Below are 26645 nucleotides of genomic sequence, written 5' to 3' on the forward strand. Positions count from 1 at the left end.
GGCAACCTCAGGTGGTTGTCAGTCTCATATTTGACCAACTTTGTGTTTCAGGTGCATTTGTTACAGTATTTGACACAGACGCCTATTCTAAGTATCTCTTTATTGTCATATAAAAACAAATTTCCCGATCATACATGTACAGTTGAGTGACATTTATGCTGCATTCAGACAATTAACCAATTCTAGGATGAAAGTTTGTCATAGTCGCCACATGATTACAGTTCACCTTTTTGTCAATGCTTTTTGACCATGATATGATGCCCACATAAGAGAAGCATTCAACATTATAGAAAGTGCTCCGTAGTTAACACCTTACCAAAGTTGTATAATAGAAAACACCACTCGCTCTCATACCCAGCTACAAACTTAGTAACTTCTTTAAATGTCAGTCCCTTCACCTGATAGAACACAATAATATCCCTTCTACCATTTATGTACTGTAATTCAAATAGAAAGACAAGAACAACAAAAAAATGTCTATGCTCTCGGATTGGCTTTCATTCTGGCGTGAGAACTCTTGTATTGGCACAGTTGGTAGTATTTTTTGAACAGGACCTGGGAGTGGCAGTGTACAGGCAGTGTCCCTCTGGCTCTCATGTTCAAATACAAAACTGGTTTTCTAGTTGAACATGAGAAAATTACGTAGCGAGTAAGTTCTGCTTTCTCAAAGATAAAAAAACCTGCATGCAAATGAGGTATGGTGCTGTTAGCTTGGCTTGATGGGGTGTAGCTTACACAGTACGGTCTTATTCATATAGCATGGTGCCTTATTCTCTCAGTATTACCATAGCCCAGTAACAGTTGGATCTTTCCACCAATTCGGTGCCTTTTGAGAAGTGTAACTTGCTCTAAAAAAAATGTTAATAATTTTACATTATCATAAAGTGCACACATTCAACTTAATAAAAACCAAATTTCCCATCTCAAGGTATTTTTTTATTTATTTACTAGAGCCTATTAAGTGCCAAATAAAGTAACAGGGTTGACTGTAGCAGGGTTGACGATTTCATCTTAAATCAGGCATAAATCCCCATGTGAGAGTGGGAATAGAAGCTTGTGTACAACAGGGAGGGGCAATTGAATGCAAGCTTCTATCTGTATATCTATGGGTAACAGGGTTGACGTGTTATGCTTGACCTTCTCAGTTTTCTGCCACTAAACACCAGCAAATGGCCAAGAAGAGTAGAACCAGCTCACCTGCTTTTACACTATGATTTGACTATTAGATTTTCAATGTTTCTTTTGAAAAAACTATAAAGGAATGGTTTCAATATATTAAAACAGAATTTCAGTTCACGTAACATGGTTGACGTTAAAATGAGGGACTGATGTAAATAAATCACTAATCAGATTAAATTAATAATCATTTTTAGAAATGACTTTGTCAAAGCTACAAAATAACTAGGGCTTTACCATGATGGTGAAAACTTGAGCCATTTAAGGGTTAAATGGGTTGAATCTTCCGAGAAGTCACAGAAGGTGCATGTTGGGACATGTTAAAATGCTGAGTTTTCGCACTTTAGCAAGTCTTCGTTCAAGTAAAAAATCTGATTGAATTCTCCATGTGGTCTATATTAAAAGTCACTATTTAATATAAAAGGCTTTAAAATTCAATATTGGTGTACAATTTCTACATAAAATAACAAAGGGATGCAAAAGGCACTAATTTCATGGAACAACCCAGTACAGTATTTGGCTGTGGTCTAGAGCTGAAATAGAGAGAGACTAAAGGTCACATTATCTCCTGACCCAAACCATACAGTGCTGTCTCAGATACTATCTTTTCACATTGACCTTTCCAGCATGGTTCTAGCAACTACTGTGCAGTGAATGTGTAACCACTGACACGGCAAGCATTGTACGGCTCAGCTTGGTTATGCCTGGCTCAGCTCTGTAGTGTGAAAAGGGTCTCTCTGCTGTGGTCACTCTACCTGGGTTCCGCTGGCCTCGGTCTTTACGGCCTCCACCAGGAAGCTGAGCTCATTGCACAGAGTCTCGTGGCGGTAGGCCATGCGGATCTGAGCCACGTTGGTCCGTCTGATGTCATTTCCCTCCGGCCCGTCCTGCAGGTAGTTGGGCCCCAGGAAGTGCATCTTTTCCTGGCAGGAGTAAAGGGGGACCTTCACCTCTGTGACACAGCACACTGAGGCATACTCAGGAATTACATGAGGAGGGGGATGGCTACAGAAATCACTTATGAGGTGATGTCATGGTGTGTTCTCCTGAGCGTAATTTTCAGGAGGTTTAAGACATCTGTCATAGCATGCCAGGCATTACTAGTGTTTACCACAACACTACAATTTATCAAGCAGTTCTATTTACCAAGTATTTGCTGTTGTTTACTGTACCTGATGAGACAGACCACTCTGCAGCACACTGTTCCTGGCGATCTCACACGTGTCACAGGTACTTAGCTTCCACAGCTGGGCTGCAATGGCATACTCCTCCATCAAGGCCTCCTGCAGCATGAACAAACAGACGGGAGTTTTCCCAAAGCTTCTTTGCTAACATGCTATTTTATTTCACACACAGAAGATTGACCGTCAAACATTGATTTTACAATTGTTACTCTTGCAGCTGTGCGGCTGGGTTGGATAGATATAAAACATTATGGTGATAGCTTCATCTTGCCTTCTGGTGGGCTAGTTGTAACTTCTGCCACATTGCTTACACCTATCCAATCCTTTTAGATCTATCTACTGAAGTGCCCAGTGACCTTGGTGTAGTGGAACTGCATGGGGTCGTCGGTGGACAGGGACACACACAGGCCTTTCTGGAGGAACTCCTTGAGAGGGTTCTTGGAGTACTCCAGGAACAGGCTGTTGTTGCTCAGAGGAGACATGGCGATGGGGACCTGGGCCAGGTAGTACAGGTACTGCAGCACAGGACTCTGGGGAAGGAGAGTGATGGAGAGATGTCAACACTCCCTTTGTCTTGGCCATGACCCATGTCCAGGGCCATGACCGATCAGTTCCCTTTCTAACTGCCTACCTAATTTAGGCAAGTCCTGGCTCAGCTGTCTGCTGCATCTTCTTGATGAAATGGCATCACTACTAAAAGGTCAGCTTCACTGTCAAGTTCCAGAGAAAGCTTTCCCAAACCTCATCTCCGATTGTGCAAATATAGGTCTTGATTTACTGACCAACCCTTAACATAACAGTCAGGTATGATAACGCCTTCAATAGACAGATGTAACAGATCCCAGATAAATCTGATTACTTCATGATTTGGATGATCAATTGTGCAAATATTCTGACTAGACTAAAAGTTTACAAAAACACGTAGATCTGTCTGCAAAGACGCAGGTCGTTTTTGGTGTACTCGTTTCCACTGAAACTAGAAATGTAGCTGAGTAAGCAGCTGATTTGTCAAGTGTCATCCCAGACATTGGGAACTAAACAGGATGGAGCTGCGTTGATCAATAATGCCCCTTTGACACAAAGATCCTGATGAAATGTGGAATAACTCAGTTCTCAGCCAGTGGGCTGTCTGACTTTTTTGGGTTAAAAAAAAGTTTCTGTAGAAAGCAAGCAATTTTGGCCGTTTTGGAGATTTGAAATGGATTAGAGCAGAAGTGAAACGCTTCCATTCCCACTGAAAGCTGTGGCTCAGCACCGCATTTAAAGATTATAATCCCTGTTACATGTAATCCGTTACTACCCAATCTTGGCCATTTCATAGGTAATGATTAGGGGTCAGAGTTGAGGTGTCGGACCTTCTTTAGGTTGAGGCCGTGGGAGATGTTGTCTGCCGTGAGGAAGGCAGAGACCAGGTGGGTGATGGACCCGGCCTCGCCACAGTGGGGCCGGAACTGGAAGGTATTGAGGCCTCGTTCCCTGGGGAAAACAAACAATGATGCGTCACATTACATAAAGACGGAGAAGACATATTTATGTAACAGTAGGACAAATAAATATATATTATACCTTATATTGCTGAGTCTACCTTTAATCATAGCAGTAGGCTACACATGGGAATACTATCAATACAATACATGTTTACTTGACACCCTTGTCCGGAGCATGGACTTACTTCCTCAGGTTGTTGAGCACCATGATGTTGGCGTACATGTAGAAGAGGTAGTAACTGTAGGGTGGGTTTTCGCCTGAGGTCCACTCCTCAGGTTTGGGGCTCTTGTAGGAGAACATGTGGTCGCTGTGCTTGGACTCATCATCCACACTGTCGAACCCAGTTACCTACAGGACAGGAGGTGTGGATCTGAGCATGTGCCATAAACTGGTGCACGGTAGACATTCTGGAACAAAATGTCTGCCATGCATGATGCTAGACCCAGGAGGGTGCTACCTATTGGTGGTGGAGGAAGTAGTGAGGTACTCTCATGCACTGTAAGATGCTTTGAGACCCAGGGTAAAGTACCACTGTATAAATGCAATCTTATATCAACATTTTGATTATTAGGATGAATGTGAATTATAGCTCTTTCACCAACATTTCTGACTTGTAGAAGCAGTCTGATAAAGTTTAGCCACCCTGCCGTGTGTTGTAAATACGCACATATTTCAAGAAAACGTGCATCTCCTTGTTCTTTTGTGGATTGACTGTAGCCTTGAACAGTGGGAGGAAAATATTTTCCAGCAGCTTGGCGTAGTTCGGTATTATGTTCTTCGACTTGAAAATGTCACTGCAAGACAAAACGATACATTTGTGAAACGGATATCTTTAGACATGTAATTTGCTCGATCACTGTAAGACTGATGATTGATTCAGTTCAACTGTTGATTGATTTGATAATAATGTTGACCACTGCCTTTGTTTGTACAAGTAGCAGCACCATTCCTTCTAGCCTTTGTGCGTCTTACACACCTACCATTAATTGGTATGTGCAAACAAGAGCTGTTAATCAACGGGGTAAAAGTTAAATAACAGCTATTGAATATGGACCATCACCCTAGTTTACAATGTAACACATCATATTTTATACGTGTCCACTGTCATGGAACCATTACAAGTGGTGTAGTCTTACAAATACCATTACGGCTGAAGCATTATAGTGTCACTAGTTTTAAAATCAGCATTGAGAGCAGCATTGCCTTTATCTTAAATTTGTCCAGCTTCTGTGCCAGGTTTGGATGTGCATAATTCTTCTATTCGTAGCACTTACTAGATCCTGGGCACCTGGATGACCCAGCGCATGTTGGGGGAGTGCACCTTATGCTGGATGAACCATGAGGCCAGGCTCTCCCACTCGACAGGGGAGCGGCCGTAGATGGACATACGGGGTTCTGCGTGCTGGTACTTACTCTCCTCCAACTCATGGGCCACTTCCTGTTATAGAGGAAGTGAATAGCAGGATGTTAGAGATGCCCATGATAGTGAAGTTGTGCATAAGTTGACGCTATACCTTGATGATGCGAGCAAAGTATTCCCCTTTGATGTAGTTGTCTGTTTTCAGGTAAATCTCTCGGAGTTCGCTGGCTCCCACTGGGTTGTACTTGGAGTTGAACTTGTCAAAGCGGTGGAATGTTTGCCTTCCCTAAGAGTAAACACCATTCTCAGAGAAACTGCTGCCAAGTTACATGGAACCTAGTGCCAAACTGCAATTGTTTACAGACTTAATTCTGAATATTCATATGTGCATTATAAAGGTGCTATAAACTGCTCATGAACAGTTTAATCGTGAAACAGAATAGGTGTTTTAAATGTGTTAAATTGATGTAACCTATAATCTGTAATAACCTAAATACTGTCCAATATTATTTCAAGCATTAGAATATGAAGTGTTTTGGGAACATTCTTACAGCGTGAACGTCCAGGGAGTCCACAGTGAGGTCATAGGGGTCCATGGTCAGGGTGTCAAACACCTGTTTCAAGGTGAGCTTTTGGCCCCCCTTCTCCAGCACCACTCGGTCCGCCTCGGTCTTGTAGGTGGTCTGGATGAACTTCAGCAGGTGCTTTTGGTTCATGCAAGCAGCTGCGTGGATGTGAGTGTCTACCTGCATGTATGAGGAAACATAAGCCAGAAAAAATGTGTCAGTTTGTTCTAAAGCACAGCTTGAGTCAGTGAAATGTAATCATGGGAGTTGTTCAACCCTATTTATTTGTATTACACCTTATATTCTATATATCACCAACCTTCCTGACGTTATAGAAGTCTCTGTGAGGAACACGTTTCAGCTCCTTCAGCTCAGCCATCTCATTCAGCATCTCATGCAGATAGAACTTGGAGGCCATGAAGTTCAGTCGTCTGTGGCAGTAGGTTTTCCTGTGAGAAGAATGATATTAGATGATATTACAAACACCGTAATAGATGGGTCATTGAGAATTGGGCAACAGTCAGTGTGAGGTGATGATGTGGGCGGCGGGGTGTTCACGTGGGCCCGTCGGCGATCATGGCGAGGACATGGCTGAGGTCAATGGCGAAGGTCTCCAGGTCAGGGTAGGGCAGGCTGCGGGGCTGCTGCTGCTTCAGGGCCTCTGCGTCATTGTACACATAAACAATGCCGTCCTTCATCTGCAATGCGTAGTTCAGATCATCAGGGATGCCCTCCGTAGTGTATGGATCCTCCCCCTCTTGAGGGCAGGGGCACATGTCTACAGAGGACAGGATTAGATGGGTGAACAGAAGGGAGAGAGAGGAAACGGCTTAAGAAGAATCTGAGTGTCTCGAGTGGAGTTACTATTCCTTTGGGTCCTTTTCGAAAGCTTGAGCTCAGAAGTAATCAAGGCAAAGCTGTTCCTAGAGCACTTTGATCAAATGTCCTACACTGTAGAACTTGTTAGATTGATGAGCAGGTATTGGTATGTGGTTGATGCCCGGCTGTGTACAGTTTGATTTTCTACCTGGCAAGATCTCCTCCTCCACGTTCCACTTCTGGTTCTCAGCGCTGCGGAGGAACTGGGCGGTGGTCCTGGGGAAGCGATGGTAGGCCAGCCTGGAGTACTTCTCCCTGATAAACAGGGCTTTAATCAGGGTCTTGGCTGCCTGCTCATAGTCCTCCACTGTGATCTGGGAAAAACGTGTTGACAAGACCATAGGAATTAGAAATGGCCAGCCCATGCCTTGATATAACTTTTCAGCCATTGCATGTAGTAGGAAATTATTTGTGCTGTGATTACATGATGAATGAATATATTATTGTATAATGCCCCTTACCCCTGCACAATAGTCTCCGCTAATAGTGACCCTCTGGAACTCTAGGGAGTGGGCGCCAGGGGTGAACAGAGGGGCGACCACAGACAAAGCCCACTCTGGACAGATGTTGAGGGAACTGGGGAACTGCTGAGATAACGACTGGGAACGCTTCATTTTGAAACTCTTCTTCCTGGAGAAACCAACATCATACAAGTCGATAGGTGGAAAATACAGACTATATGCAGACTCCTATTGAAAATCAAGTGAGGTCAACTCCATGATGTTCAAGTCACTTGAGGAAAATTAACCTAACTGACAAAAAGTCAGGAATTTAAGTTCATTTGACTTGAACTGAATCAAACTGACAATTAGACCCCATTAATTGATTTGTGCCCTCTGACCTTTTAGTGCTCTCTTCAGAGTACTGCTCAGCGATCTCCTTGAGCATCTCTCGCTCCCGGACCTGGTTCATGCCGATGGGACAGTCCTCGGACACCGTGTACATGGACAGGGAATCCTTGGTGTCCTCCTCCTTCAGCGCCGAGGCATACACCTTCTCTGCCAGCAGACGCACTGACTCATCCACCTCGCTCAGCAAGACCTTGGGGAACTGACGCGGCATCTCTACTGAAACAGAGGAACACACAGGAGCTTTTATTATGCAGGATTGATCATGTATACATGAAATATAATGTCCTTTTTTAGGTTTAACACACATGGTTGTGACATATGCTCAATGTCCTTAAAATGGATTTATAAATTACGTATAAATGAAGACTTACCCACCCAGCCTCTCTGTGTCCAATTATGTAAGTGACTATATATATTTTGTTTATAAATCATTTTAGAAAAAGCATTAATAATGTATTGAAAGGTCCAATGCAGCTGTTTGTATATCAACATCAAAACATTTATGCGTAACAATTATGTACCTTACTGTAATAGTTTTCCATTAAAATGCATAAAAATGTATTTTTAGCAAAAAAATAGTTTTCAAGCAATAATTTAGGACTGTCTGTGGTCTGAGTGGGGAGGGGAAAGGTAAAACTAGCTGTTATTGGCAGAGAGGTTTGGAACTCTCCTTGTTTTTGGTCTATTAACCAATTTACCAACTGGTAATGTCACCAGGCAAGCCGAAACTCCTGCCCATGCAAACAGGCTGATTTAAACCAACCACTATCAGGAAATAACACTGATCACACTTTTACAGTTTTAGTTTCATTAGCTGTTGTACAATATGATACAAAACAGGAAAAACATATGTTGTAGTGTATGTGGACAACCCTTAAAATTAGTGGATTCTTCTATTTCAGTCACACCCCTTTCTGACAGGTGTATAAAATCGAGCACACCGCCATGCAATCTCCATAGACAAAAATTGCCAGTAGAATGGCCGTACTGAAGAGCTCAGTGGCTTTCCACGTCACCATCATAGAATGCCACCTATCCAACAAGTCAGTTCGTCCAATTTATGCCCTGCTATAGCTTCCCCAGTCAACTGTAAGTGCTGTTATTGTGAAGTGGAAATGTCTAGGAGCAACAATGGCTCAGCCGCGAAGCGGTAGGCAACACAAGCTCACAGAAAGGGACCACCAAGTGCTGAAGCGCATAGCGCGTAAAAATAATTTGTCCTCAGTAGCAACACTCATTCCCGAGTTCCAAACTCCCTGTGGAAGCAACGTCAGCACAAGAACTGTTCGTCGAGAGCTTCATGCAATGGGTTTCCATGGCTGAGCAGCCGCACACAAGCCTAAGATCACCATGCAAAATGCCTAGGGTCGGCTGGAGTGGTGTAAAGCGCTCCGCCATTGGACTCTGGAGCAGTGGAAACGCGTTCTCTGGAGTGATGAATCACACTTCACCATCTGGCAGTCCGACGAACGAATCTGGGTTTGGCGGATGCCAGGAGAACGCTACCTGCCCGAATGCATAGTGCCAACTGCAATGTTTGGTGGAGGAGGAATAATGGGCTGTTTTTCATGGTTCGGGCTAGGCCCCTTAGTTCCGGTGAAGGGAAGTCAATGCTACAGCATACAATGACATTCTAGAACAAAGCTTCTAATTTTGTGGCAACAGTTTGGTGAAGGCCCTTTCCTGTTTCAGCATGACAATATCTTCGTGCACAAAGCGAGGTCCATACAGAAATGGTTCGTGGAAATCGGTGTAGAATAACTTGAATAGCCTGCACAGAGCCTTGACCTCAACCCCATCTAACACCTTTAGGATAAATCGGCACGCCGACTGCGAGCCAGGCCTAATCGCCCAACGTCTGTGCCCAACCTCACTAATGCTGTTGTGACTGAATGGAAGCAAGTCCCTGCAGCAATGTTCCGACATCTAGGGGAAGGCCTTCCCAGAAGAGTGGAGGCTGTTATAGCAGCAAAGGGGGGACCAACTCCATATTAATGCCCATGATTTTGGAGTGGGATGAGCAGGTGTCCACATACTTTTGGTCGTGTAATTTTTACTGCACTGGTTGAGGTTGAGTATGCATAAAAACATACAAGTGTGAGGAGGTGTGTGACATATAGTAGGATATGTCAATATATAAAGTGTTTATGAACTTATAGCTGATCATGGAAATATGAATACCGCACAGGATGCAAAAAAATATATATTTTGTAATACAGACCATATTGGGGAACAGCTTCCTCAATCCCCCCAACAAAATACAAATATACCACTATTAGGGCAAGAATTAAGAAGTTTAAAACCATTGGAATAATGGTCAACTTGCCTGGTATTGGACACCATTCCCTGGTATTGGATAATAAAAGCCTTTATTGAGAGCAACCAACCAATGTAAATCCTGGAGTTTGCTAAACGGCATTGGCACTTGGATAAGAACTGGGTGTTATGGTCAGATGAGATGAAAATATAGCTATTTGGCCATGCACACCAGCGGTGGGTTTGGCCTCGAAAGAAGAATGCAAATGCAGAAAATGACCTCATACCTACTGTAAAATATGGTGGTGGATCTTTTATGTTATGGGGCTGTTTTGCTTCCATTGTTTCTGAGGCCCTTGTTAAGGTCAATGGCATCATGTGAACTCTACCATGTACTAGGATATTTTTGCCAAAAACCTGGTTGCCTCTAGCAGGAGGCTGAAATTTGGCCGCAAGTGGATCTTCCAGCAAGAAAATAACCCAGAGCACAAATCAAAATCGACAAAGAAATGGTTAATTGACCACAACATTTTAAATGTTCAATGGCCATCTATGTTTCCGGACTTGAACCCCATTGAAAACCTGTGGTTTGAATTGAAGAGGGCAGTCCATAAGCGCAGACAAAGGAGATCAAGGATCTGGAAGGATTCTGTATTGAGGAATGGTCTAAGATCCCTCCCAATGTGTTCTCTGATCTCATAAAACATTTTAGAAGAAGTCTCAGTGCCGTTATCCTCACAAGGGGAGGGTGCAGGAGTATTGAAAACAGGGGTGCCAATAATTTTAGCACCTATCTATTTTGGATTGTATTATTGCTCTCTTTCTCTGAGCAATTGTATTAGAATACAATATTATAATGGTCCCTTTTTTTGCATTGACAATATACTGTAGCTCGGTATTTGTATTATTTTAGATATATTTCTTTTTATGTCATCTTTATCAAGGGTGCAAATCATTTTGGATGTGACTACATACAACACAGTCAACAACAGTGCATATTAGGTTAGTTTTAATGATAGCAAAAAACGGTGTCATTTATTAAGTGTTTTACTTGCTGTCATGATTTAGTTGTTGACTTTGAGTCCGTGTATCACGTATACTCCCTCACCCGGGGCTCGAAGTCATCAAGCTGCTCATTGTTACGCACACCTGTCACCATCGTTACGCACATCAGCGCTTCATCAGACTCAATCCCCTGCCTGATTACCTTCCCTATAAATGTCACTCCCTTTGGTTCGAGGCCTTATTGTTTCTGTTCCAGTGTTCATGTCTGTACGCTACCCGTGTGTTTGTTTTGGTCTATGTTCATTTATTTATTAAAAACACTCCCTGGACTTGCTTACCAACTCCCAGCGTACATGTTACACTGTGAGGAAGGTCAATGCCTCTACACACCATAACATAGAATCCAAACACACATCATCATCAAACTGTCAACTTATCCTAACTGATTTTCATTTCCTCTGAAAATGCCCCTTTCTCTGCGTTTGGCTATTGTCACAGTCTTTTCTTGCACATAGGAAGTGCTCTATCCCGTAGATCCTGACCCTCAGAGTTGTCCAAGCCATAGGCATTCAATGAGCTCTGCCTTTCACTTAACGTCCATCATCACACAACACAACAAGATGGTCAGTAGGTAGCTTTATCGCTCACTCTTCTCTTACCTTCTGCAGTCATCCGGGCCATGCCTGGCTCTCTGGCTCTGAGTGACGAGTCTGTATTTCCCAGTGGTGACTCTCTGTCTCTCTTGTGAATCTCTTTCTATGACTGTGTTGATCACTACTATGATGCAGGTGTGGCTCCCTGTTGTGACTGTCTTGGTCTCTGTTTTGACTGTGGTCTCTAACTGCTTGTTGGGACTGTCTTGGTCTCTGTTTTGACAGTAGTCTCTAACTGCTTGTTGTGACTGTCTTGGTCTCTGTTTTGACAGTAGTCTCTAACTGCTTGTTGTGACTGTCTTGGTCTCTGTTTTGACAGTAGTCTCTAACTGCCTGTTGTGACTGTCTTGGTCTCTGTTTTGACAGTAGTCTCTAACTGCTTGTTGTGACTGTCTTGGTCTCTGTTTTGACTGTGGTCTCTAACTGCTTGTTGGGACTGTCTTGGTCTCTGTTTTGACTGTAGTCTCCAACTGCCTGTTGGGACTGTTTTGGTCTCTGTTTTGACAGTAGTCTCTAACTGCTTGTTGGGACTGTCTTGGCCTCTGTTTTGACTGTGGTCTCTAACTGCTTGTTGGGACTGTCTTGGTCTCTGTTTTGACTGTAGTCTCCAACTGCCTGTTGGGACTGTTTTGGTCTCTGTTTTGACAGTAGTCTCTAACTGCTTGTTGGGACTGTCTTGGCCTCTGTTTTGACTGTGGTCTCTAACTGCCTGTTGGGACTGTCTTGTCTCTGTTTTGACTGTTTTGACTGTAGTCTCTAACTGCTTGTTGTGACTGTCTTGGTCTCTGTTTTGACAGTAGTCTCTAACTGCCTCTGTCTCTTCAGTGTGATACAGTGTCTTTATGTATTTCAGTGTGTCTTTCTCTGGCTTTGCTCAGTTGTTTATCTGTATGAGGCAGTTGGTTGTTGCTGTGTCTTGAGTATCCTTCTCCCTCTCTATTTCAGGAGACTGGGAGCATCACGGAAACCAGGCCAGCTAATCCAAGCTGTGTATGTCACAACTGGCTCTCAGCACGGGGGTGAGGCAGTGACTTACTGTAGTATGGGGTGATGGCTTCTTGACCACCCACAACGCACTATAACAGTTCTAAGGGGAACAGGAGAGCAGAGGACATAATGCTTTCTTGAATAGATCATTACTGGCAGGAGGCAACCTCTTTGCCTTTGATCTTCTAGCCATGTCCTTGAGGGAGGCAAGCAAGATGCTCTACTAAATGACAAAGAGAGAACACATGCTTGTCTGTCTGTACCAGCTGCCTCTACTAAAAGCCATACCCAGATCTGGGCCTTGCCTGCCTGCCAGGAGCATAGCAACCACGCCCTTTACTGTGTTGGCCAGACAACTGAGATTAAACAGGTTTCCATAATCCAGAACAGGACCAAGAATACAAGTACCTGACAGAATAAAATGTGCTGTGCCCATTAGAGCTAATGGCAATGTATGGAACACTCTGTCCCTGAAACATTCTGCCATACTGAATGAAACCAGCCAGGACACAATGTTGCAGTAAACTGCATACATTCCCAACCCCATATACTTTGATAGACCTTGACGTAGGACACCAGGCATAGAGTACCGAATCCTGTTTGCAGTGAGTGGCCTAGTGTCCGCCTTTACCCTTACTATACGCTGGGTGTCAACAGACAAGCTTTCTCCCCAAGCCCTTACATAAGCAAACATAATGTAATCCAACAGCAGTATGCTGAATCACCTGGGTGACAAATGCCAGGAACTATTTGTGCTGTGTAATAATAACACTAGTCCACTGACAGGGAATGGAAAGGGTCTGGAACAAGACAGCTAGAGGGCAGTTCAAAATATGTAAATCATCTCCAGTCAAAACATGCAAAACCCCAAAAGAATGTAGACACACAGGCCTACTACTTACTCCAAAGTGTAATACAGTTGAGAAGGTGGTAGATACAGTAAGTTGTGCATTGTTTACCTGTTCAGTGTTGTGTCCTGTTGCTACAGAATCAGATGAGTGGAGTGTGTGGTGCTCTCAGGGGACTAGTTCTATTTATTTGTATTTCTTTACAGCTGAGCTTAATCTCCTGGCCTCTCCTTTCTTTGCAGGAAAACAATTGGGCAAAACATGACTAGTGTTGCTGTAGTACATGCCCATCCCACAGAGTTCGGTGTATGTGTGTCAGTCCTGTCTTGTCTTGCCCTCCCCAGACACAAAACTACTTCCCCATCTTTCACTCCCACTCAGAGCCACACATAACCACAACCTCTCTCAAGTTACTGTTATGCTTGAGTAACTTTGGCATTGCAATTGTATTATGTAACACCTCTTATGAATTATTGTGAAGACAGACCAGACGGACACCATACAAATGGTAGTCAGAGTCAATAATTACACTGTTGTGTGTGAAAGCACACAAAACACACCTTAGGCTTAGCGTAGGCATGGGCTCTGTAGGCTTAAGCTCACTTGATAAACCAGCTCCTGCGTAACAGTATGGTGGCAGCGAGGCCTCTAAATTTAGGAATGAGAAGGTCTCTTACACCATTCAGCAGAGATAAGAGAACCAGCTCTCTTATTACCAACAGCAACTCAGTTATAGAGGAAGTGTTTACAGACATACTATATGGACTGTTGGTACAGAGGCTATGCTCTCCTTAAAGGCCTGACATGTGACAATCTCTCCAAATTGTTGCTCTCTCTCTGATGAAAAAAACTGAAGGTACATCCAACCTTTGCATGTGTCAAATGTTGTGGGTCAATCATACCACATACCATATTTCCTCTATCAAGACATACTAATGTAGTAATATCACCAAATAAAATACAATGTTACACCCATGCTTGCGGTGCTGCACATGATTATGAGTGTATGTGTGTCAACTCAATCAACACAGTATTGTTCAGTGTAAATGTGTGTGTTTTGTTATTGCACCCTGTTGTACAGTATGCCCTGTTCTTAGCTCATAAATGCAGGTAGAGAACAATGGAATGCCCTGGGCTGCATTCTCACCTCAGAACTCAGATTCTTTTTGGGCAGAGAGTCAAGAAATGTCAGGGCTGGCATGGTATCTGAGGGCAGAGTAGACACTAGATTTTCCTTATTCGATCACATACTTTTGGCCCAGTTGCTGTGTTTCTTGCATTGATATGTGTGTAAAAGTACATGCGAATATGCATGTGCAAAGTGTGTGCAGGTGCGTCTCTGTGTGTGTGAGTGGGTTTCCACTGCACTGCTTACTTTTCCCCAAGTTGTGAGTGGACTTCTGCTTGAATTGGGGCGTGTCTCTTCTCTTCATCTTCTTTAATATCAGGGCCAAATATGCAAAATGTACAGGAAACACCTAAACCGCAGAATACAAGGCAAGATTATAAAACCATGGTTCACAGAGCAGAAAAATAGAACTCACTATCTAGAGCACACTACACTCTCATTATCATAAGGCTAAAAGCTGGGTCTTTACAGTGTTGTAACTGCTATACATTTAGTCATTTAATCATTTGAGGAAAAAATATCAGAAATGGGCTACCTGTGCAAATGCATCCTACGAGAGACAGAATAAGTGGTTACAGTGCATTCAGAAATTATTCATACCCCTTGATTTTTTCAACATTTTCTTGTTACAGCCTGAATTGTAAATGGACAAAATTGAGATGTTGTATCAATGGCCTACACACAATACCCCATAATGTGAAAGTATTTTTTTTATACATTTTTACAAATTGATAAATAATGAAAGCTGAAATGTCTTGAGTCAATAAGTACTCAAACCCTTTGTTATGGCAAGCCTAAATAAGTTCAGGAGTAAAAATATAAAGTAAAAAAGTAAAAAAAGGACCAGACCATTTTTTCCCCATTTTCGCCTAAAACGACATACCCAGATCTAGCTGCCTGTAGCTCAGGACCTGAAGCAAGGATATGCATATTCTTGAAACCATTTGAAAGGAAACACTTTGGAGTTTGTGGAAATGTGAAATTAATGTAGGATAATATAACAGATTAGATCTGGTAAAATAATAAGATGGTGCAGACAGAGATTGTCGCCTCGCTTCGAGTCCTTAGGAAACTATGCAGTGTTTTTTTAATGTATTATTTATTACATTGTTACACCAGGAAATCTTAATTCTTATTACATACAGCCGGGAAGAACTATTGGATATAAAAGCGACGTCAATTTACCACCATTACGACCAGGAATACGACTTTCCCGAAGCGGATACTCTGTTTGGACCACCACCCAGGACAATGGATCTAATCCCAGAAGCCGACCCAAAACAAAGGTGCCGCAGAAGGGGCAGACGGAGCGGTCTCCTGGTCAGGCTTTGTAGACGTGCACATCGCCCACCGCTCCCGAGTATACTACTCGCCAATGTCCAGTCTCTTGACAACAAGGTAGACAAAATTCGAGCAAGGGTTGCCTTCCAGAGAGACATCAGAGATTGTAACATCCTATGTTTCACGGAAACATGGCTCCCTCGGGATATGTTGTCGGAATCGGTTCAGCCACCGGGCTTCTACCATGCATCGCGCCGACAGAGATAAACACCTCTCTGGGAAGAGGAAGGGTGGGAGTGTATGATTCATGATTAATGACTCATGGTGTAATCATAACAACATACAGGAACTCAAGTCCTTCTGCTCACCCGAACTAGAAATCCTTACAATCAAATGCCAGCCATATTACCTCCCAAGAGAATTCTCAACAGTTATCGTCACAGGTGTGTACATTCCCCCTCAAGCAGACACCACGACGTCCCTCAAGGAACTTCACTGGACTCTATGTAAACTGGAAACCATATATCTTGAGGCTGCATTTATTGTAGCTGGGGATTTTAACAAAGCAAATTTGAGAACAAGGCTACGTAAATTCTATCAGCATATTGATTGTAGTACTCGCGGGGGTAATATCACTGATCACTGCTACTCTAACTTCAGCGATGCATATAAAGCCCTCCCCCGCCCTCCCTTTGGCAAATCCGACCACGACGCCATCTTGCTCCTACCGTCTTGCCAGTACAGGAACAAAGTGGGGTCGCAATACAACGGCTCAGACATGAGACGTATGTGGCAGGGTCTACAGGAAATCACGGACTACAAAAAGAAAACCAGCCAAGTCACGGACACCGATGTCACGCATCCAGACAAGCTTAACACCTTCTTTGACCGCTTTGAGGATAATACAGTGCCACTGTCTCGGCCTGCTAACAAGGACTGTGTCCCCCTCTCCTTCTCCATGGCCGACGTGAGTAAAACATTTAAACGTGTTAACCCTCGCAAAGCTGCTGGCCCAGGCGGCATCCCTAGCCACGTCCTCAGAGCATGCACAGACCAGCTGGCTGGTGTGTTTACGGACATATTCAATCCCTATTCCAGTCTGCTGTCCCCACATGCTTCAAGACGGCTACCATTGTACCTGTACTCAAGAAGGCAAAGATAACTGAACTAAATGACTACCGCCCCGTAGCACTCACTTCTGTCATCATGAAGTGCTTTGAGAAACCAGTCAAGAATCATATCACCTCTACCTTACCTGACACCCTAAACCCACTTCAGTTTGCATATTGCCCAGACGATGCAATCGCCATCACACTGCACACCGCCCTAGCCCATCCGGACAAGAGGAATACCTATGTAAGAATGTTGTTCATTGATTACAGCTCAGCATTCAACATTATAGTGCCCTCCAAGCTCATCATCAAGCTGGAGACCCTGGGTCTCAACCCGCCCTGTGCAATTGGGTCCTGGACTTTCTGATGGGCCGTCCCCAGGTGGTGAAGGTAGGAGACAATATCTCCACTTCGCTGACCCTCAACACTGGGGCCCCACAAGGGTGCATGCTCAGCCCCCTGCTGTACTCCCTGTTTACCCACGACTGCGTGGCCATGCACGCCTCCAACTCAATCATCAAGTTTGCAGATGACACAACAGTAGTGGGCTTGATTACCAACGACAATGAGACAGCCTACAGGGAGGAGGTGAGGGCACTCGGAGTGTGGTGTCCTGGAAAACAACATTTCACCTCCACCTTAACCGACACCCACTACAATTCTCATACCGCCCCAACAGTTCGGGCGGCACAATCGCCACTGCACATTGCCCTCTCCCACCTGGACAAGAGAAATACCTATAAGAATGTTGTTCATCGACTAGAGCTCAAGTGTTCAACACCATACTAATTCCGGGGGCAAACTACCTGCCTTCCATGACACCTACAGCACCCGATGTCACAAGACCACAACGTCAACAAACCAAAGGAGATGAACGTGGACTTCAGGAAACAGCAGAGGGAGCACCCACCTATCCACATCAAAGGGACAGCAGTGGAGAAGGTGGAGAGTTTTTAGTTCCTCAGTGTACACATCACAGACAAACTGAAATGGTCCACCCACACAGGCAGTGAGGTGAAGAAGGCACAACAGCGCCTTTTCAACCTCAGGAGGCTGAAGAAATTTGGCTTGTCACCCAAAACCCTGACACTTTCACAGATGCACAATCGAGAGCATCCTGTCGGGTTGTATCACAGCTTGGTACAGAAACTGCACTGCCCTCAACCGCAAGGCTCTCCAGAGGGTAGTGTGGTCTGCACAATGTATTCCGGGGGCAAACTACCTGCCCTCCAGGTCACCTACAGCACCCGATGTCACAAGAAGGCCAAAAAGATCATCAAGGACAACAACCACCCGAGCCACTACCTGTTCACACCGCTACCATCCAGAAGGCAAGGTCAGTACAGGTGTATCAAAGCTGGGACTGAGAGACTGAAAAACAGCTTCTATCTCAAGTCCATCAGACTGCTAAACAGCAATCACTAACTCAGAGAGGCTGCTTTCTACACTGAGACCCAATCACTGGTCACTTGAATAAATGAATCACTAGTTACTTTAAACAATGCCACTTTAAATAATGCCACTTTAATAATGTTTACGTATCTTACATTACTCATATTACATGTATATACTGTATTTTATACCATCTATTGCACCTTGCGTGTGCCGCTCGGCCATCGCTCATTCATATATTTATATGTACATATTCTCATTCATTCCTTTAGATTTGTGTGTATTAGGTAGTCGTTGGGGAATTGTTAGATTACTTGTTAGATATTACTGCACTGTCGGAACTAGAAGCACAAGCATTTCGCTACATTCGCATTAACATCTGCTAACCATGTGTATGTGACCAATAAACCCCAGAAACAACAGGGGTTCAAACTGTAGAACCCAGTTCCTACATTTTAATATAAAAATTGATTTTATCAAACAAAACTATGCTACATTTTATTGCAGGGACCCTCAAAATGACAAGTGAGAGTAATATTACTGAATGTAAGTACATTATTTACCTTCAGAGGTGAATGTAACTAACCAGTTGCCGAGATAAAAGTGTTTTTGTTGTTGTGCACTCTCCTCAAACAATGGTATTTTTTACTGTAATAGCTACTGTAAATTGGACAGTGCAGTTAGATTAACAAGAATTTAAGCTTTCTGCACATATAAGACATATAAGATATGTTCTGTTGGCTGTCACTTACAACGTCATTCTAGTCACATTAGCGCACGTTAGCAACAACATTCCCGGTATAGGGACACCGATCCCGTAGAGGTTTAACAAGTCACAAAATAAGTTGCACGGACTCACTCTGTGTGCAATAATAGTGTTTATCATGATTTTTTAATGGCTACCTCATCTCTGTACCCCACACATACAATTATCTGTAAGGTCCCTCAGTCGAGCACTGCATTTCGAACACAGATATAACCCGAAAGACCATGGAGGTTCTCCAATGCCTCACAAAGAAGGACACCTATTGATAGATGGGTAAAAAAAGCAGACACTGAATATCCTTTTGAGCATGGTGAGGTTATGAATTACAATATAGATGGTGTATCAATACACCCATTCACTCAAAGATACAGGCGTCCTTCCTAACTCAGTTGCTGGAGAGGAAGGAAATTGCTCAGGGATTTCACCACGAGGCCAATGGTGACTTTAAATTAGTTACAGTTTAATGGCTGTGATAGGAGAAAACTGAGGATGGATCAACAACATTGTAGTTACTTCACAATACTAACCTAATTGACAGACTGAAAATATGAAAGCCTGTACAGAATACAAATATTCCAAAACATGCATCCGGTTTGCAATAAGGCACTAAAGTAAAACTGCAAACTGCAAAACATTTAGCAAAGAATTTAACTTTACGTCCTGAATACAAAACAACACATCACTGAGTACCATTCTTCACATTTTCATGCATGGTGGTGGCTGTATCATGTTATGGGTATGCTTGTCATCGGCAAGCACTAGGGAGTTTTTTAGGATAAAGAGAAATGGAATAGACCCAAGCACGGGTAAAACCCTAGAGGAAAACCTGGTTCAGTCTGCTTTCCAACAAACACAACAAATAGTGTGTATCTCTGTGTGTCACCTTGTTAAGAACAACTCATATGCAATCTCTAATATTAAGGAAGTCTCAAAGTTCTGCTCGCCTGAGTTAGAATACATCATGAGAAGCTGTAGACCACACTATTTACCAAGAGAGTTTTCATCTATATTTTTCATAGATGTCTATTAACCCCTTTAACCCAATGCTGGCACTAAGACCACACTCATGAGCTGTCTAGGGCCATAAGCAAACAAGAAAATTCTCGGCCAGAGGCGGGACTAAACACCTCCCTCTGCAACTGGATCCTGGACTTCCTGACAGGCCATCCCCTGGTGGTAAGGCCGATAACAACACATCCGCCATGCTGATCCTCAACACGGGGGCCCCTCAGGGGTACGTGCTCAGTCCCCTCCTGTACTCCATGTTCACTCATGACTGCATGGCCAGGCACGACTACAACACCATTAATAAGTTTGCCGATGACACAACAGTGGTAGGCCTGGTCACCGACAATGACGAGACAGCCTATAGGGAGGAGGTCAAAGACCTGGCCGTGTGGTGCTAGGACAATAACCTCTCCCTCAACATGATCAAGACAAAGGAGATGATTGTGGACTACCGGAAAAGGAGGACCGAGCACGCCCCCATTCTCATTGACGGGTCTGTAGTGGAGCAGGTTGAGAGCTTCAAGTTCCTTGGTGTCCACATAACCAACAAACTAACATGGTCCAAGCACATCAAGACAGTCGTAAAGAGGGCACAACAAAACCTATTCCATCTCAGGAGACTGAAAAGATTTGGCATGAGTCCTTAGATCCTCAAAAGCTTCTACAGTTTGCATCACTGCCTGATATGGCAACTGCTCGGCCTCAAACCGCAAGGCACTACAGAGGGTAGTGCGAACGGCCCAGTACATCACTGGGGCCAAGCTTCCTGCCATCCAGGACCTCTATACCAGGCGGTGTCAGAGGAAGGCCCTAAAAATTGTCAAAGACTCCAGCCACCCTAGTCATAGACTGTTCTCTCTGCTACCGCACAGCAAGCGGTACCGGTGCGCCAAGTCTAGGTCCAAAAGGCTTCTAAACAGCTCCTACCCCCAAGCCCTAAGACTCCTGAACATCTAATCAAATGGCTACCCAGACTATTTGCATAGCCCCCCCAACCCCTCTTTTATGCCGCTGCTAACCTCTGTTATTATCTATGCATAATTACTTCAATAACTCTAACTCTAAATTACAATTGCTCTGTAGCACTCACGTCTGTAGCCATGAAATGTGTTGAAAGGCTGGTCATGGCTCACATCAACACCATCATTCAAGACACCCTGGACCCACTCCAATTCACATACCACCCCAACAGATCCACAGATGACGCAATCTCTATTGCACTACACACTTCCCTTTCCCACCTGGAAAAAAGGAACACATACAGTCGTATGAAAAAGTTTGGGCACCCCTGACAAATTCCATGATTTCCATTTATAAATAATTGGGTGTTTGGATCAGCAATTTCATTTTGATCTATCAAATAACTGATGGACACAGTAATATTTCAGTAGTGAATTTAGGTTTATTGGATTAACAGAAAATGTGCAATATGCATCAAAACAAAATTAGACAGGTGCATAAATTTGGGTACCCCAAAGGAAAATCACATCAATATTTAGTAGAGCCTCCTTTTGCTAAAATAACAGCCTCTAGACACTTCCCATAGCCTCTAATGAGTGTCTGGATTCTGGATGAAGGTATTTTGGACCATTCCTCCTTACAAAACATCTCCAGTTCAGTTAGGTTTGATGGTTGCCCGAGCATGGACAGCCCGCTTCAAATCATCCCACAGATTCTCAATGATATTCAGGTCTGGGGACTGGGATGGCCATTCCAGAACATTGTACTTGTTCCTCTGCATAAAAGCCCGGGTAGATTTTGAGCAGTGTTTTGGGTCGTTGTCTTGTTGAAATATCCAGCCCCGGCGTAACTTCAACTTTGTGACTGATTCTTCAACATTATTAACCAGAGAATCTGCTGATATTGAGTGGAATCCATGCGACCCTCAACTTTAACAAGATTCCCAGTACCGGCACTGGCCACACAGCCCCACAGCATGATGGAACCCCCACCAAATTTTACTGTGGGTAGCAAGTGTTTTTCTTGGAACGCTGTGTTCTTTTGCTGCCATGCATAACATCCCTTGTTATGACCAAATAACTCAATCTTTGTTTCATCAGTCCACAGCACCTTTTTCCAGAATGAAGCTGGTTTGTCCAAATGTGCATTTGCATACCTCAAGCGACTCTGTTTGTGGCGTGTGTGCAGAAAAGGCTTCTTCCGCATCACTCTCCCATACAGCTTCTCCTTGTGAAAAGTGTGCTGAATTGTTGAACGATGCACAGTGACACCATTTGCAGCAAGATGATGTTGTAGGTCTTTGGAGGTGGTCTGTGGGCTGTTTTTGACCGTTCTCACCATCCTTCGCCTTTGCCTCTCCGATATTTCACTTGGCCTGCCACTTCGGGCCTTAACAAGAACTGTGCCTGTGGTCTTCCATTTCCTCACTATGTTCCTCACAGTGGACACTGACAGCTTAAATCTCTGTGATAGCTTTTGTAGCCTTCCTCTAAACCATAATGTTGAACAATCTTTGTTTTCAGGTCCTTTGAGAGTTGTTTTGAGGCCCCCATGAGTCAAAGAGAACAACTGGCCACCTTAAATACATTTTCTCATGATTGGATGCACTTGTCTATGAAGTTCAAGGCTTAATGAGCTCACCAAACCAATTGTGTGTTCCAATTAATCCGTGCTAAGTAGTTGGTAAGTAGGTATTCAAATCAACAGAAAGACAAGGGTGCCCACATTTTTGCATAGCATATTTTTCACATCTGATTTAATTTCATACAACTTAATATTGTTAACTAAAACTCTTTGTCTGGACAATACCCCAGTACTCAGCTTTTATTAGAAAATGAATGGCATGCCACTGTGATCATTTTCTGTGACGACAGAGTAAATTATTATGCAGCCTCAGAGGGGTGCACAAACTTTTTAATACGACTGTATGTGAGAATGCATCGTGCCATCCAAGCTCATCACTAAACTAAGGACCCTGGGATTAAACACCTCACTCTGCAACTTGATCCTGGGCAACACATCTGCCATGCTGACCCTCAACATGGGGGCCCCACAGGCGATGCTGTTCACCCACAACTGCATGGCCGCATACAACTCCAGCACCATCATTAAGTTTACAGACGACACAGTGGTGGTAGGCCTGATCCCTGGCGATGATGAGACAGCTTACAGGGAGGAGGTCAGAGACATTGCAGTGTTGAGCAAGGACACCAAGGGGTGTGAATACTTACAGTGAGTGCCTTGCGAAAGTATTCGGCCCCCTTGAACTTTGCGACCTTTTGCCACATTTCAGGCTTCAAACATAAAGATATAAAACTGTATTTTTTTGTGAAGAATCAACAACAAGTGGGACACAATCATGAAGTGGAACGACATTTATTAGATATTTCAAACTTTTTTAACAAATCAAAAACTGAAAAATTGGGCGTGCAAAATTATTCAGCCCCTTTACTTTCAGTGCAGCAAACTCTCTCCAGAAGTTCAGTGAGGATCTCTGAATGATCCAATGTTGACCTAAATGACTAATGATGATAAATACAATCCACCTGTGTGTAATCAAGTCTCCGTATAAATGCACCTGCACTGTGATAGTCTCAGAGGTCCGTCAAAAGCACAGAGAGCATCATGAAGAACAAGGAACACACCAGGCAGGTCCGGGATACTGTTGTGAAGAAGTTTAAAGCCGGATTTGGATACAAGAGATTTCCCAAGCTTTAAACATCCCAAGGAGCACTGTGCAAGCGATAATATTGAAATGGAAGGAGTATCAGACCACTGCAAATCTACCAAGACCTGGCCGTCCCTCTAAACTTTCAGCTCATACAAGGAGAAGACTGATCAGAGATGCAGCCAAGAGGCCCATGATCACTCTGGATGAACTGCAGAGATCTACAGCTGAGGTGGGAGACTCTGTCCATAGGACAACAATCAGTCGTATATTGCACAAATCTGGCCTTTATGGAAGAGTGGCAAGAAGAAAGCCATTTCTTAAAGATATCCATAAAAAGTGTTGTTTAAAGTTTGCCACAAGCCACCTGGGAGACACACCAAACATGTGGAAGAAGGTGCTCTGGTCAGATGAAACCAAAATTGAACTTTTTGGCAACAATGCAAAACGTTATGTTTGGCATAAAAGCAACACATCTCATCACCCTGAACACACCATCCCCATTGTCAAACATGGTGGTGGCAGCATCATGGTTTGGGCCTGCTTTTCTTCAGCAGGGACAGGGAAGATGGTTAAAATTGATGGGAAGATGGATGGAGCCAAATACAGGACCATTCTGGAAGAAAACCTGATGGAGTCTGCAAAAGACCTGAGACTGGGACGGAGATTTGTCTTCCAACAAGACTGATCCAAAACATAAAGCAAAATCTACAATGGAATGGTTCAAAAATAAACATATCCAGGTGTTAGAATGGCCAAGTCAAAGTCCAGACCTGAATCCAATCGAGAATCTGTGGAAAGAACTGAAAACTGCTGTTCACAAATGCTCTCCATCCAACCTCACTGAGCTCGAGCTGTTTTGCAAGGAGGAATGGGAAAAAATGTCAGTCTCTCGATGTGCAAAACTGATAGAGACATACCCCAAGCGACTTACAGCTGTAATCGCAGAAAAAGGTGGCGCTACAAAGTATTAACTTAAGGGGGCTGAATAATTTTGCACGCCCAATTTTTCAGTTTTTGATTTGTTAAAAAAGTTTGAAATATCCAATAAATGTCGTTCCACTTCATGATTGTGTCCCACTTGTTGTTGATTCTTCACAAAAAAATAAAGTTTTATATCTTTATGTTTGAAGCCTGAAATGTGGCAAAAGGTTGCAAAGTTCAAGGGGGCCGAATACTTTCGCAAGGCACTGTATGTAAATTAGATATGTCTGTGTTTCATTATCAATAAATTAGCAAATAATTCTGAAAACTAAATTATTGTCACACCCTGATCTGTTTCACTTGTCCTTGTGCTTGTCTCCAACCCCCTGCAGGTGTCGCCCATCTTCCTCATTATCCCCTGTGTATTTATACCTGTGTTTTCTGTTTGTCTGTGCCAGTTCAGCGTTTTTCTCCTAGCTCCTGTTTTTCCCAGTCTCTGTTTTTCTCGTCCTTCTGCTTCTGACCCTTGAACATCCTGACTCTGTGCCTGGCTGCCTGACCATTCTGCCTGCCCCTGACCTCGAGCCTGCCTACCGCCCTGTACTGTTTTGGACTCTGACCTGGTTATGAACTCTTGCCTGTCCCCGACCTGCCTTTTGCCTACCCCTTGGACTATAATAAATATCAGAGCTCAAACCATCTGCATCTGGGTCTCACCTTCTGTTGTTATAATTGTACTTAATCCATTTTAAATTCTGGCTGTAACACAACACAAAGTCAAGGGGTATGAATACTTTCTGAATATACTGTAGTTACAATAGGTGTGCACACTACATAAACAAAGGTGTATGTATTTATATGCGTGTGTGTTAGGTTTGAAGCTGCTCTTACCTGGTCTGTGTTATTCAGCAGTGGAGAACACCTCTGCTTTAGATGGATGTGTGCGTGCTAGTGAAATGAGCAGGCACACAGCTAGTTAATGCCTTCACTGCCGGCTGGGAAACGAAAATCACCAGTTTATGCAAATAATAGCACCATGAAGTGAAACTGTAAAATAACAAAAGTTATGTTTCAATAAGAGTGATACACTTTTAACTACATGTAGCCCAACTAAACCTAACTTTCCCGAGAGTATGATGGAAAGTGTTTAAATGTCCGTAAGCCAACTTCCTTATATGCTTTTTTTCTCTCTCTTTTTTTGTCTTTCTTGAACCAGTTCTGAAGCTATTTATACACCACAAATTGATTGGTCATAACTTCCTCATGCACATCTTTAGAGAGAAACTGGGTGCAATGCATGACTGAACTTATAGTGCAATGTTAATGTTGATCTCTGTGAGTTTTTGCACTGCCCCTATATACATGTCTACAGAAATTTGGTATCCAGTCAAATCAAATTCTATTTGTCACATATGCCGAATACAACCTTACTGTGAAATGCTTACTTACTAGCTCTTAACCGACAATGCAGTTCAAGAAATGGAATTAAGAAAATATTTACAGAATAAACTAAAGTACATTTTTTATAAAAAGTAACACAATAAAATAACAGAAATGAGGCTATATAGAGGTACAGGTTAGTCGAGGTAATTTGTACATGTAGGAACGTGCAAAGTGACTATGCATAGATAATAAACAGCGAGTAGCCCCAGTGATGTACATGGCCGTACGCACTACCCTTTGTAGTGCCTTACGGTGAGATGCAGAGTAGTTGTCATACCAGGCGGTGATGCAACCAGTCAGGATGCTCTCGATGGTCCAGCTATAGAGCTTTTTGAGGATCTGGGGACCCATGCCAAATCTTTTCAGTCTCCTGAGGGGGAAAAGGTGTTGTTGTGCCCTCTCCACGACTGTCTTGGTGTGTTTGGACCATGATAGTTTTTTTGGTGATGTGGACACCAAGGAACTTGAAACTCTTGACCCGCTCCACTACAGACCCATCGATGTTAATGGGGACCTGTTCGGCCCTCCCTTTCCTGTAGTCAACGATCAGCTCCTTTGTCTTACTCACGTTGAGGGAGAGGTTTTAAACTTGAGCGCTGCCTCGATAATGCTCATAACCTCAGAGCTTTGGTGGAGCAAATATGTTTCATATTGGACCTCAGACAACAATACGTAAGTTGCCAAAAAAAGTATTTATCATGATGGACTG

General features: G+C 43.4%; 1 protein-coding gene across 7 annotated transcripts; it reads right to left on the minus strand.

Annotated features, from left to right (window-relative positions):
- Positions 1-85: 85 nt before the first annotated feature.
- On the minus strand, positions 86-26226 carry LOC139374804 (AMP deaminase 3-like). Of its 7 annotated transcripts, XM_071115951.1 has the most exons (17): positions 26188-26226; positions 25385-25441; positions 14629-14731; positions 7495-7720; positions 7115-7283; positions 6802-6967; positions 6333-6552; positions 6094-6223; positions 5760-5954; positions 5363-5494; positions 5123-5286; positions 4516-4642; positions 4033-4196; positions 3716-3836; positions 2717-2890; positions 2349-2459; positions 86-2099 (listed from the first exon to the last, which is right to left on the minus strand). In XM_071115951.1, the coding sequence occupies exons 1-17, from the start codon at positions 26209-26211 to the stop codon at positions 1923-1925; spliced, it is 2460 nt and encodes an 819-aa protein (XP_070972052.1). In that variant the 5' UTR covers positions 26212-26226; the 3' UTR covers positions 86-1922. The 7 variants fall into 7 exon arrangements, with proteins under 7 accessions (XP_070972052.1, XP_070972068.1, XP_070972060.1 ...); XM_071115967.1 differs by lacking the exon at positions 26188-26226 and having other exon boundaries at positions 5760-5950; positions 6090-6223; positions 7495-7717; positions 25385-25645; XM_071115959.1 differs by lacking the exon at positions 26188-26226 and having other exon boundaries at positions 7495-7717; positions 25385-25563.
- Positions 26227-26645: the final 419 nt, after the last annotated feature.

The sequence above is a fragment of the Oncorhynchus clarkii genome, chromosome 2 (assembly GCF_045791955.1).
Source record: "Oncorhynchus clarkii lewisi isolate Uvic-CL-2024 chromosome 2, UVic_Ocla_1.0, whole genome shotgun sequence".
Taxonomy (NCBI): Eukaryota; Metazoa; Chordata; class Actinopteri; order Salmoniformes; family Salmonidae; genus Oncorhynchus; species Oncorhynchus clarkii.

Coding starts and splice junctions, on each gene's coding strand:
- LOC139374804 (XM_071115951.1), bottom strand. CDS start 26,211: ATGACAACTACTCTGCATCTCACC. Junction 7,284..7,494: donor TCTGAAGAGAGCACTAAAAG/GTCAGAGGGCAC, acceptor TGGTTTCTCCAG/GAAGAAGAGTTTCAAAATGA. Junction 2,100..2,348: donor AGAGTGGTCTGTCTCATCAG/GTACAGTAAACA, acceptor TACTCCTGCCAG/GAAAAGATGCACTTCCTGGG.